Genomic DNA, 13410 nt, shown 5'->3' with positions numbered 1-13410 from the left:
CAGACAGCCGAGCGCCCGGGGCCAGGGCCCGCCCCACCCGCCCCGAGCGCCCACGCCGGGGAGTGCCCGAGGGCGGCGCGGCTCCACCCCTGCTCTGTGCGAGGGCCACAGACTAGCCGCTTAGTGGTTTCCTCATCTGGGAAATGGGAATAACGCTCTCCGGTCTGCAAACTGGGTCTTCAGTGCTTGCAGAGGTGGCCTCGCAGGAAAAGTCCTGAGCGAGTGAAGGCTCCCTGCCGGCTCCAAAAGGCTGTGCAGATCCGCAAGATTGTGCTTTTGACCAGACTGTGACCGTCCACACCCACCACAGTTTCGGGGCCAGGTGGCACGGCACTGTAGGGCGTGAAAATTACAACTCCCTGCGCCAGAATGCCCCCGGCGGACCTCGCCCGGTTGCTCCATCGGGTACCCCGCGCGTCCGCGCCCACTTGTAGGGCCTTCGTGTGCGCTGTTCCCTCCGCCTAGAAGGCGCTTCCAGCCCCTTCACGGAGCGGATCCCACTGACCACCTTCTCCAAGAGGCCTTCCTAGACCCTTCGTCTACTCCCCACGCCGGCCACGCTGTACTTGTTGGGGAAGGGGTTCACGCGGTGCCAACACGCAGTGGGCGCTTAATCCCTGCGGGCCCAATTTCTGACGGTGGAGGGGCCCACAGACATCAGCTGTTTGTACGATGTGAAACACCCGTTCCACTTGGGGTGTAAGGAGACACCAGCTGGCGCGGGGACCGCGGTCGCCCGCTGATTCTTCTGGAGGGAAGCTCCCCTGTTATGCGCCGCGAGGTCTGCGGGTGTTTTTGTTTCTCTTGTTTATGAAGTGCTTTCCATTCTCCTGACTATTTTGTGTTCACCATTTAAAAAATAATAATAACGTCAAGCCCTGACAAACACGCCCCAGCACTTCCTTCCCTCACGGGGCCTCGGTGGCGGGGCGGAGCGGGCGCGTCCTGTCCCGTCCAGCCGCCTGGTGCTAGCGCCGCGCACGTCCTCCAGGCCCGGGCGGGGTGGGCTGGCGGGGGAGCCGGGGAGGGGAGAGGCCCGGCGCTGGGGCTGCAGGATAGGAGAGCGGCGCCGGCCCGAAGGCGGGCCAGCTTTGTGCCCCGCGACCGGGGAGAGAGGAGACGGCCCACACGGTAGGTGTGGCGCCCACACCGCCGGCGGGTTTGCATATAATCCTAATAATTGCCCACGTGTAGCGAGCGCTCTGTTCGCGTCCTTCGCCGGCTATGCTCCCTAATCTCGTTCACTCGTCAGAACGACCCCCTACATCTCCCATTTTACAGATAAGGAAACTGAGCTCGCAGAAGTGAAGTGACTTGAGCCAACCTTCTGGCGAGGGGAGAAGTGGGGTTCTGGCCACCAAGCTGAGAACCCTCCCCCTTCAGTTGAGCCCCGGCGGGGTGTGTGTGTGTGTGTCAGCTTTATCTCCGGAGGCCCAGCTTGCACTGACCCCAAAAGGAAATGTGTGGTGGACTAAGTGAGGCCCTGGCCTCACGCCATGGCCGGAGCAGAGCGGCTCACCTTCCTCTCTTCCGTTTCTCCCTCTCTGTAGGCTGGAACCTGGGGAGGCCAAGTAGCTGCCCGAATGGATATGGCACTGGGCAGGGTCGCTGCCCGCTGCCCACTGCCCACCCACCGCCCGTCCTCCTCCACTCCCAACTCTATCACTAGCCCTCTCCAAGCCCTCTTCCCCTGGGAGACCTTCCCAGGCTCCAAAGCCTTCCAGGTGTAACTTCCCACACGGGACAGGAGGCCCCCTGCAGTGTGTGCGCGTGTTGGGGGCGGTGAGGGGGTTGTCTATGGACACTGAGGAACTGTCAGAAGTACGATGCAGTAGCAGTAGGATCTTGGGCCTGGGGCTTCCTCCCTGGCAGCAGGGGCAGTGTCCACACTCAGCTGCTATTCCGGAACTGCACTGCTCCAGCGGCTGGAGGGCGCCTTAGCCACGTTATTTTCCTCCTTGTACTTCATAGGGAATCAGATGATGCGGGCAGTGGGTCCAGAAACACCAGGACTCTGAGGGGTTCTGACTTGCAAACGTGGACAAGTGTCTCTTGCATTCAACACCTCAGCTTCCTCATCTGCCAAATGGGGTTGCTAAGAGCCCAACCCAGCCAAGTGAAAGTGTGCGTGTGTGTGTGTGGGGGGGGGGGGGGTCAGGGCAGAAAGGGAGGGTGTCCTTCCATCGCCCTATGTGAGGGGGAGAATCCTGGTGCCCCTTTCCACCTGAGAGGCCGATGAAGCATCCAGTCCCTCCCTCTAGGAAGAACCAGAGCTACTGGCGGGTGGAGAGCAGCACCTTGTAAACGTTTCCCTGCCCAGAAATGACAGACCTTGGCTTGACCTCATTGGTAACCCCTTGCCCAGGCCCAGGGTAGCCCCGTAGCTGATCCTTTGGTCCCTTCTCCTCCATGCCTTCCTTGCGCCCACATTCTCAGTGGCAGCCTTAACTATTCTGATGGACAGCCGGTTTATGCCTCTGGGGTTCCCAGCCCACCCCCCACCTGCCCTACAAGATCCAAGAACTCCCCACAAGGCTGCATGTCTGTTTGGCACACCTGCCCCCCACTCTTGGGAGGTTCATTCTCCCTTGGCTGCCCGCCCTTACCCATTCAGCTTTCAAAATCCTGTTCAGGAGTTATCTGCTCTGGCTCCGGCCTCACTTTTCCAGGTGTGCCTAACACACACTTTGGCTGTTACCTCGCCCCACTGTTGGCTGTTGGATTTGCTGTCACTGGACTTAGCTAGCTCCCCCTGCTGAAGTGTGAGCAACCTGAGCGCTGACGTCTTTAATTCGGGGATTTTACCTTCCTCCCCCACGTCTGTCACAGGGATGGCACCTAATTAATAGTAAATTGATGGAGAGAGGTGTGCAGGGGTATGGCTGGGGACACCTCCAGGAAGCTGGAGAGGAGTAATGGAAGATGCCTCTTTCTCCTATTATCCGGTCCCCATCCATCTCCCCTTTTCACCTAGCGTGGGTCCCACCTTCTCCAGGGCCAAGCCCAGAAGAGGATACAGCGACCTTCTAGCTTAGGTCCTGCACCCTCTCCCACGGTTTCTCTGGTTGGACCAGACCTGTCCCATCCCGTGCCTCCTGGAGGGCCCCACTCGCATCGTTGCCCTTTTAAGAAAGAGGAAATTCTTCTCATAAACAAGCGCCCCAACCAGAACGCGGAGCTTGCCCCACCAGATCTTGGGCAAACGGGGGTGCTTTCAGGCACAAAGCTGGCTCCAGGCTCAACCCAGGGAAAGGCCTGGCGGCCCCCTCTCGCCACCGCTCTCCGCAGCTCAAGGGCTAGGGTCCGAGACACCCGGAGAGCCAGGAGGAGGGACTTGGGGGAGCCTAGAAACAGCCCAGGGAGCGTCTATAAAGTGCAACCCTTGCACCGGGCGAAGGGGTGCCGGGCGGCTCCCAGCGGCGGGAGGGATTCCCCGCCCACAAGGTTCCCCCCTCACCTCCCTTGGTTTGCCGGGGCGGATTCCGAGGCCCCAGGGCGCCAGGCTCGAGCGCCCGCCTCCTCTTTGGCCGGGAGCGGGGAGGCGGCGGCGGGGAGTGAGGGCACTTGGGACCGTCCCTGCCCCTAGAGGGAGCTGGAAGTCAGTGCGGAGGGAGCTTTAAACGCGCGGCGTGGGAGTCCGGGCGGCCGGGTCCCCTGGGGAGATGGCAAATGAACTGGGCCTCCGAGGCAAGGACTCGGGTTCCACGACCCGGTGCCTGAAGAGGGGACAACTGCGCCTCCGTTTTACTGCCTGGGATGTGGTTTGCGGGTGGTACAGAAACTCTGAGGCTACTCTAGCAGATTCGTGCTTTCCCGGTTTCTGCTCTCCCGCTCTTTTGGACGAGAAGTGAACTAGCATTTATTGAGCATTCATCGGATTATCCTAAACGCCGGTTTAGAGCTGGTGTCCTGCCCCAACTGGGTCCCTCCGTCAGGTCACTCCTATAGGTGCTCCATAAATATTTTTGGAATTACTATAGTTTTTAAGTCCCAAGTGTCAGGCACTGTGTTAAAGTTCTTTACATCCATTGCAAGTTTGGTGTTGTCCCCATTCTACAGATGAGAACACTGAGGCTGGAGGTTAATCACTTGTCCAACCTAGGAAACAGCAGGTTCCTACGGAATCCAGGTTGGCCTGCCTCCAAAACTCCCACTCCATCTTGCTGCCTTCACACACACCCCAGCAGGCCCGTCTGCCCCAGTCATCCCAAACCCCAGCCAGCCACAGGGTGGGGAGTTCATCCAGAGATCTTCCCCCTCTTCTACTCTTCAAGAAGCCCATACAAGAAATGTTGATGGGAGCTGTGGACCAGAAGGGTGGCTCCATGGGCAATGAGACAGGTCCAGACCTGGGAGAAGGATGACATGAGTCCAGGAGAGAGCAAGACCTCCCAGGAAGCCCAGGTGAATCCCCTTTCCCCAGTGCCCTCCATCCTTTGCCTCCTTTCCTTGCCTCCCTCATCCCCAAGGCACCCTCTGGCCCTGCAGTACCAGATAGGCTGTGAGGCCCAGGTAGCCGGCAGCCAGCAGAGCTACAAGGACGAAGTAGGCAGGGTGCGGGAGGCTGGGCAGGTAGATGACCACGAAGTAGAGGTTGATGGCACAGACCAGAGCCATGATGAAGGATGTGATGGCCTTGCTCAACCTGGGGGCAGGAGGGATGCTGCTCAGTACTGGCTGCATCTCTTCCTTTTCTCCACTGCCCAAGCCAGCCTGGAGGAGGCTGAGGGCATGCGCAAAGCCACCTTCTCTGGGCTGTGGGATCTGGCGCAGCAGACCACTTGCCCGCTCCTGTCTCCTGGGCCCTCCAACTCCACACTGGTGCGATTTGGCAAGAGCAGAGTCTGGGGTGAGCCGGTGAGGAGCTCAGGTTCTAGACATAGCCTCCCTCCCCAGATTCCAGTCCTAGTTCCCCACACTTGATTGTAGGGTGTCCCTGCACACGTTCCTTAACCTTCATGAGCTTCTTTGGATGCTGGTAATTCCTATCTCTGGGTGGGTGTGAGGATCAAATGCAGAACTGAAAGTCCAGGGTTGGGGGAGGGCGGTACTCACCGGCCATTGGCAAACTCCTGCATCACAGCGGGCATGCTGGTGAATGTAAGGATAGGCAGCACAGCAAAGGGAAGCTGGGGAGAAGCAGGAGGATGGGGCTGAGGGGCCCTGCCCTCACAGTGCAGCCGGACCGGGGGAGTGGAGCAGGGCTCCTGTCCTGCTCTGCCTGTGTGCCCTCGGCCAAGTCCCCTCATCGCTCAGAGCCTTTAGGCTCTCCACCTCTGTGCCTTCCAAAGTTGTGAGGCTTCAAAGCAGGAGAAAGCGTTTGGGCGCTCTGGTCCCAGGCTGCCCAAGTCTGAATGCCAGCTCTGCCCCCGGACACTTAACGGTGTACATCAGTTTTCCAGTCAGTGAAATGGGACAATGGTGGTTCCCCTGGGGACTGCTGTGAGCCTTAGAGGCAAGGTGTATTTCGATGAGTGTTAAGGGTGGGGGACAGGCTGCGAATGGAGGTTTGCTGTGGTTCCTGTGCAGCTCAGCAGGTGCAGGGGTGCCAGGGACCATGGGCTCACCAGCAGGCTCTGCAGCACGTTGAGCAGGTCATTGAGACCTGACAGGTCTTTCAAGTCCCTGAAGACCGCCACCAGCACGGTGGGCAGGATGGCGCAGGAGCGAGTCAGGAGCACGCGGGCAAAGCGTGACCACCGCAGCTTCAGGAAGCCCTGGGGTATGGGGTAGTGGGGCACCTTTGTGGTGGGGTTCAGGACTAGGGATTCCAGAGGAGGGATCCTCTGTCGTCCCTCAGCCCATTTCGCAACAGGGCAAACCCCCTGTTTTTCCATCTCTGAAATGGGAGCAGCTCTGATGCTAGTTGGCAGAGAAGAAATAGGGGTTTCCCCCACAGCTGCATGCTTAAGACTAAGCTTTTGGGGTAAAGGCTCCTATTAATCGTGGGTCTGCAGCCAGTAGTGAGTGAGCTACTGAGCCAGCAGCCTTACTTCTCTGCAGATTTTCTCATCGTTAAAGCGGGGCTTAAAATAGCGCCTCTGGGCTGCTTAAAGGAGTAATGAGGTGTCTGACCCCCCAGTAGTGTAGCCGTTGACCTGGGACCCTTGGCCCTTCCCATCCCGCCCCAGACCGCACCTCCATCACAAACTGTCCCGCGTACGTGCCGGTCATGGTGGAGCTCTGCCCGGCCGCTAGGAGCCCCACGGCCCAGATGTAGAGGGCAACGGGGCCGAAGATGCAGCCCAGGATCACGCCCTGCGGGGCGAGGTGTGGTTAGACCTGTGGCACCGCCCCCTCGCACAGCTCCACCCCGAGGTGGGCGTGGCGATGAGCCCGGTTGGGGCTGGACGGTTGGTTACTTTCCAATCCCACCCCTGCTTGGTGCTTACTCCTTGGTAAATGTCCACGTCCACGGTAAGGTTGTTCTTGGGGAAGATCTTGGCGTAGTCGTGGAGGCTGCTGTTGGCACAGACGTTGAACTGTGGGCACCGGGACAGTAGGAAGGTGATGTGCACAGTCTCAGAAAATCAGATGTAACGTGCACAGTCTCAGAAAATCAGACAGCCAGGCCTTCACCAGGGGTCGAAAACTGTTGACCGGGCTGAATCCGGCCAGACAGTTTCTTTGACTAACGAATGTTTTTCCTCTGTAATGTGAATTTGTGGCCAACATCTAAAATTGAGAAGAATCCATACGGGAACCCGGTTTCCAGGGTTCTGTTGAGTTTGTAAGAGCGGGCATTACCACAATGAGTTGGCTGGCAGTGACCCAAGCTGCTCCACAGCCCCTCTCCCGTACACTGGACCCACTTAGCACAGGCCTGAGGCCGCCTGGTCCTTAAGGCCACAGAGCAAGACAGTGGCAGTGCCTGCTGCATCCCCGGAGGCATGGCCCCTCCCCCCCCCCCCCCCCCCCCCGCGCCCTACAGTGCTCAGCGTTCGGTGAGCACCCACACCCCTGGCTAGCAGTTGTCAGACCCGCATGGCAAAAACCCACTGAGAAAGGAGAGAGGCACAGGTCCCAGATCCCAGAGACCCAGTGAGGAGCTTTGTATCATTGGCTGCTCTGTCCCTAGTGTGGAGGCACTGACTAAGCCATAACATACTCAGTAAATCTTTGCTGAATGGATGATGGTTTATCTGCTAATGATGAAGATGATCAGGAGAGAGGACTCAGAGAAGAAAAGGACTGCTTGAACCTTCCCAACTCTGTGCTCATGTTCAAGTGGGCCCCAATTCCCAGAATGCTCTCCCCAAAGTTCACTGGACAAATCCTGGCATCCTTCAAGGTACAGTTGGGTCCTCCAAGACTCCTCCAAGACTCAGCTCCTCCCTCCCAGTCACCTCCTTTGGATGTCTGTGCCTTGTCCCCTCCTCCACCCCCCCCCAAGGTTGTCAGAACCATGACTCCCCAACAGAGTGGGGGAGGGGTCTCAGCCAGAGACCAGTCCACAGATGCCCTCCCCTACCCTTGCAGAAACTGTGGGACAGACACTCAAAGGGCTCAGATGCATTGCCTGGTGTCCCCAGCAGAGCCTGCAGGGTTTGGGGGTTGGGGAGGCCGGCTGTGGCTGTGTGGGGAGGTGTAGCTCACCGCAGCCTCATTGGTTTGCTGGTAGAAGGCCTGCCCAAATACGGCTACAACAAAGAGATTGATGAAGAAGGAGACAGACAGGGCGATGGTGGCCTCAATCAGGAAGTACATGTTGGCTTCTCGGATGTCCGTCCGGCGGGACCGGTCTATCTCTCGAGACTAAGAAGGTCAGAGGGGAGGAAAGAGCCAAAGTTCCTCAGAGCTCCCCCAACATTCTCCATCTTCACACTTCTACTTCTGTTCCCTGCAAGCCTCAGTTCTTCTTTCTCCCTGTGGCAGTTTGGGACAGGCCTGGGTCAGCTGACCCCCTGCTGTATGCCCAGTTATACCCTGTCTTAAGGGCCTTTGCACTTGCCATCCCCTCTACTGGGAATATCTTCTCCCCTGATCTTCCTTCCCATCCTTTGTGTCTCAAAGATTACCTCCTTAGAAAGGCCTTTCTCGACTAACTTTTCTAAAGCAGCTCCTGCTTAGTCATTATCATATTTCTCTGTTTCCTTCCTTCAAAGCACCTTTCACAATCTATAATTCTTTCCTTTACCTGTTTACTTGCTCCTGGTCTGTCTGCCCCACTAGAATACAAGCCCTAGAAAGGCGGATGATTTGTCTGCCTTTTCATCATTGTTCCCTGATTCCCAGCACACAGTAGACACCCTATTACTACACATTGAATAAGTAGGGAATGAATCACTTCCCGCCTGAAATCAGGAAGGCGGGAGCCAAAGGGGCGGGGCTCCGTGTTCGGTGACCGCACGAGCCGGGCGGAGGGGAGCTGACATCACTCCCTCCCCTTCCAAGCTTGGCTCACCTTCACCAGGGCCGAGTGCAGGTAGATGTTGTGAGGCATGATGATGGCGCCGACGATGCCCACGGCCTGCAGCAGCTCTGGACGGCCGCAGCCCGGGCACGAGGGCAGGAGCAGGCCCTGAAGAAGCGCTAGCTGGGCGGGTCTCGCGACCACGTACTGTGGGGAGACGCCTGGTCAGGCCGAGACCTGGGTGACCGGCTGTTCCCACCATCCGCCCGCACCCTGGCCGCTAGGGGGCGTGGCTAAAGGCCTCTGTCCCCCTCCCTCCCCCAGGCTCTGCAGGGGGCCGGGAGGAATGGCCTTGGCGGGAGGGGGGAGGGGAGTGTTGCGGCTTTGGCTTCCTTGGCTTCCCACCTCGTAGCCGAAGGTCAAGGCCATAATAGTAATAAGGAATCCAAAAAAGGCTTCCAGCTTCCGCAACCCTAGGGGGAAAGCAAAGGGTAACAACACCAACAACAATTGTAAGCGATTGGTAATGGTATAGATGAAAAAACCCAAGTCCAAGTAACTCGCTCAAGCCCACACACAGCCGGAGTGAGCGGGCTGCGAGCCTTTCTCTCCTCTCAGTACGGCAGAGCGAGGTTTATACCCGTCGCTTGTGAGCCAAGCGGCGCACCCACCATAGTTGTCAAGGAAGAGGAAGAAGAAGGTGTCCACGATGGTGATGAGGACGCCGCCCCAGAGCGGGATTCTGAAACCGGAGTGGCCAGGGTCAGCCCAGCGGAGGGGCAAGGGTCTGGAAACCGCCCCCCACCGCCCCCCCTCCACCTCCCCAGGCAGGAGACTGTGGAATCTGGCCTCCTGGGAGCAGGGACCCACGTGGCTCTAGGCAGCTAAGGGGAGAGGGGAGCAGAGCGTGCTGGGGATGGGAAAATGACACAAAACACAAGGAAAGAAAGGCCAAACTGGGTGGGGAGCCAGCCTGACCTCAAGCTCGGGGCTGCAGTTCCTAAGCCCTAGTGGTGACTCGCATCTGTGTGACTTGAGAGGAGTCACTCCACGTTTCTGGGTCTCTCAGAATTTCAACATCTCTCTGATGCACATCCCCCCACCCCAGCAAGCAACACAGCACAACAGCTCTAAGTCAGAGGGTTCGGCTGGGTCAAAGGGACTGAGGCAAGTCCAGGGAGGTCCGTGGACTGCAGAACTGGGACCCGTTGGGGTGGTACCGTCCGGCTGAGAGCAGACTGAACGCAATGGCGGTGCCAATGACCTCCTGCATGTCTGAGCCCACGATGGCTAGTTCGATGGTCAGCCAGAGGAGTGTGCGGGGCACCTGGGGGAAGAGGCAACCCTTTACCAATGATGGGCCAGTTATCCTCATTATTTGTTGATGTCCCATGGCTTTCTGTACCCTGCATGATAAGGTTGGGCAGGCAGCCAGCTTGCAACACCTGCCGGCCTTGCCCGCTGGCTTCCAGTTAGGTTTTGTAGGAAACAATTAAGAGAGATTGAAAGGCAAGGAGAGATCGTTTTTCCCCCCCTACTTCTAGGGGTGTTCCTGGCAGTGTTGCCAGCAAGAGCACCTTGGCAGCCGGGGCTCTCTCAGTCTTGGTGGCCATGCTTCCAGAAGCTTGGCCGCAAATGGTGACTGGGGCAGCTGCCCAGCAGCTTTCTGATCCCTGGGTAACACCTCCTTTCCTTGCTCCTCCAGCCCTTCCAATAGCTTCGTGACTGCATCCCTGCATTAAATACCTTTGAAATATCTAATGGCCTGGTTTCTGTTTTCCCACCTGGACGGTCACCGGCAGTAGGGTCCCCAGTGTCCACTCCAGCCAATGACCATCCCGAGCCAGTGCCTACCTAACTTGCACCTTGGGCAAGTCACTTTCCCAGGTTTCAATGTCCCCTCCTGTAAAATGAGCAGGTATCTCTAACATCCCTCTCAGTCTGTGCGCTATTAGTTTGAGCCTCAGTTTTCCCATCTATCAAATGGACTTGTAATGCCTCGCTTGAGATGATGTGTTTATTTGACCATGGAAGCTGTAAATAGCTGTTTGGGGCTTGGGGTTTGTGAGTGCTCCCTGTCCAGGTGCACCAAGCTCACCTTAGGGTAGTAGAGATGGCAGACCTCACCCAAGTCCTTGCCTGTCACCACGCCCAGCCGGGCAGCAAGCCGCTGGCAGAGCAGGCCCAGCACTGTGGCCCATAGCAGCACCCAGAGCAGCTGTGAGAAGATAGGGAGAGGCCTTCAGTGGTGGGGGTTTGGGGGGGTGGGGAACCCTTTGGCAACCCAAGCTGCTGCTGGTACCCTCTAACCCTCTAAGGACACCCCTTGGGGAGGGAATAGAGGAGATGGAGCCAGAAGACCAGCACCTCTCCCCCATACATCCCACACTGGCAGGGCAGCCCTGGGGGCCCTTTTTGGGTCCATTTGAACTTGATGCCTGCTCCCTCCAACACCAGCCATGGAGTCCACTCTGGGGAAGTATGTCAAGTTGCAGGGTGGGGGAGGCTCTGCCCTCCCAAGGGTGCCCCAACTCAATCACTTTGAATCCAGCCACAGCGCCAGCCTGAAGATCCGACTCAATGTTTCCTGGATCCAGGAAAGCGATGCTCATGAGGAAGCCGGGCCCTGTGAAGGCCCACAGCTTCCTCAGGCTGAATGTGCCCTGCAGGTGAGAGTGAAGGGAGGAGATGTTGGTGCCTTGGCGTGCCCCCCGCTGAGCCCCTCTGAGCTCATCAGCCCCAGGCTATCTAGCCCTGTCCCCTCCTTTCCTCCATTCCTGGAGCTGCCACCCTGGGGTGGAGGGCATGGAGTGGGAGGAAGCAGCAGGATTTGCTGAGTCATACTGGATTTGCTTTCTGGATCTGTCCAGTTTGGCAGCCGGCCTACGACTGACCAGTCTGCCTCATGCTTGCCCTGACTCAGCAGATCCTCAGAGCCCAGAGGGTGTCTTTCCTGGGGTCAGGCCTCCCTGGTCCTGCTCCTCCTTCCCCAGTCCCTTTTCAAACCACAGTCCCTCCTTTCTGGAGTCCACTGAGCCTAAGATCTCCCCATCCCATTCCAGGGCGAGGCCTGGCAACCTAAGGATCTGCTGAAGATTCTGGAAGTGCAGGCTGACAGCACTCTAGAAAGCATCCTGTCAGCTTCCGTCATTTCTCCCGGTGTCCTCGCCCTGGTCCTTTTCTCTAGTACCACAAGAGATGCTCTAGGCTCCAGCCTCAACTCGCCCCAGATCCTTTCTGTCCATAAGAAAGCTGGGATTCGCTCAGAAATCCACTCGATCATTTTTAGACAAAATGTGAGCCCCCTAGGTAAGTGCTAAGGACGGAAACAGAAGAGGACCAGTCGCCACTGTCAGTCACTGCTGCTCAGAGCTGGAAGGGACTTCCCATGGTCTTCAAAAGATCTCTTTCCCCTGGCCTGTGAGATCCTATAACATCCTGTCAATCCTGAAAGACCCCAGGATGTTTCCAGTCTTCTTACCGGTTCTGTGTCGGGGATGGGGATCTTCTCACTCAGGTATGTTGTTCTAAGAGCTTCTTGCTCGTGTGGCTCCGAGCTGGGTGGGCTGGAGATGGAGCCATAGTTGGGCCTGCTTGGCCTTTGAGGGTCCTTGTCACCTGCAAAGGGCCCCAAGGAGGGGTGGTGAGTGCCTGGTTTCTTTCTGGTGGCCCAGGTGCAAAGCTCTCTGTTGTTCCCCCCTACAGTGGCTTCCTGACAAAGGGGAGAGATTAAGACCCATGTGAACAGGGACCCTTGATTCCCATCTTGGGTCCATCACCTCCAACCATTGGCCAAATGTGTCAAGATTTTATTTATTTGTTTGTTTGTTTGTTTAATTTATTGAGAGAAAGAGCAAGCACATGCAAGGGGGAAGAAGAGGGAGACAGGGAGAGAATCTCCAGCAGATTCCACGTGGAGCATGGAGCCCAATCTGGGGGTTAGTGTCACTACCCTGAGATCATGACCTGAGCTGAAAACAAGAGCTGGACGCTTACCCTACTGAGTCACCCAGGTGCCCCGACCAACCAAATATTTCAGAAGCTGCTAGAATTACTCTCCTTCCATGTGGGCAGAGAGATTCTCAAATCCAGGTCTCTCCTGCCACAAAGGATGCAGAGGGGGACACTGGGCTCTGAGGAGGGCACACTGATGCCAATGTGTAAGTCCCATGGCCTCACCCTGCCTCCTCCATCAGACAGGTAAGCTCCAGGAGCTCCAAATCCTCAGAGAACAGACAAATGGGACACTCAGCACTTGATGAAAAGAGCCCAACCCCCGGCTACTATCTGGCATTGGGTCGAGGCCAGGATACCCATGGCAGTCCCTGACTCTCCCCTACTCCCAACCCCCTTTTAGGACTCTGGCCCTGGAGGGGGCTACTCACCTGTCATGAGGATGGCAGACTCAGGCACTGTGCGTGCGAGTGGGATGCTTGTGGCCACTCAGCACACACACTCTCTCTCTGAGGGCTGGTGCCTGCCCGTCCGTGTGCAAGCCCACACCTCCTCTCCACCCTCAGCTGATCTCAGCTGTCCTCACACACATTGTGAAACACTTTCCAAAGGCAGAAGTGGCGAGCTCTGGCGGAAGAGTCTCGTTGACCGAAATGCAGGAACTTATTTTCCCCTCCTGGCCTGAGGCCCACCACACTTTTGGCCCCCTTCCAAGTGCCGTTTGGTCTGCATCTCCCAACGTAGCTCTGATTTCAAGACAGTTCCTGCTACTCGGACGTTCCTGTCCAGATCACATGACTCCCTGCCCACACAAGCAGTCAGGCCCTTCTCTTCAGTCTGGAGTCCCCAGCAGTGGGAGTCCTGATGGCTAGCAGGCCTCAGTTTCCCATTGAGTGCCTCAGAGGAGAAGAGCTTCGGGCACTGCCAGGGGACAGGCGTTGAAGACTCAGGCCCAGGAGAGCCTCAGAAGAACGAGGCACTGGAACTCTGGTCCTGATTCTGGTTCTGATTCTGCCACTGAGTCACTCAAGGTCATCAGCAGGCCGTACCTTTCTCTGAACTTGTTTCTTCTGTTACATGAAGGACTCAGACTTGCGAAGAGG

The 13410-nt window shown here is 57.5% G+C and overlaps 1 protein-coding gene across 1 annotated transcript; it reads right to left on the bottom strand.

Annotated features, from left to right (window-relative positions):
• Positions 1–3718: 3718 nt before the first annotated feature.
• On the bottom strand, positions 3719–12880 carry SLC11A1 (solute carrier family 11 member 1). The gene is made up of 15 exons (XM_059393464.1): positions 12739–12880; positions 11835–11971; positions 10894–11016; positions 10452–10571; positions 9574–9680; positions 9025–9095; positions 8759–8826; positions 8405–8560; positions 7597–7755; positions 6393–6482; positions 6139–6258; positions 5568–5717; positions 5056–5129; positions 4492–4645; positions 3719–4349 (listed from the first exon to the last, which is right to left on the bottom strand). The coding sequence occupies exons 1-15, from the start codon at positions 12743–12745 to the stop codon at positions 4263–4265; spliced, it is 1623 nt and encodes a 540-aa protein (XP_059249447.1). The 5' UTR covers positions 12746–12880; the 3' UTR covers positions 3719–4262.
• Positions 12881–13410: the final 530 nt, after the last annotated feature.

Source organism: Mustela nigripes, chromosome 3, assembly GCF_022355385.1.
Source record: "Mustela nigripes isolate SB6536 chromosome 3, MUSNIG.SB6536, whole genome shotgun sequence".
Taxonomy (NCBI): Eukaryota; Metazoa; Chordata; class Mammalia; order Carnivora; family Mustelidae; genus Mustela; species Mustela nigripes.
Note: the sequence above shows the minus strand (reverse complement) of the source record. Positions and strands in the feature narration are given on the sequence as shown.

Excerpts from the sequence above, each read along its gene's own strand:
- SLC11A1 (XM_059393464.1), bottom strand. Across the intron at positions 10,572-10,893 it reads GCGCTGTGGCTGGATTCAAA|CTGCTCTGGGTGCTGCTATG; the intron begins GTGATTGAGTTG and ends ATCTTCTCACAG. Across the intron at positions 8,827-9,024 it reads CCTCTTCCTTGACAACTATG|GGTTGCGGAAGCTGGAAGCC; the intron begins GTGGGTGCGCCG and ends CTTTCCCCCTAG.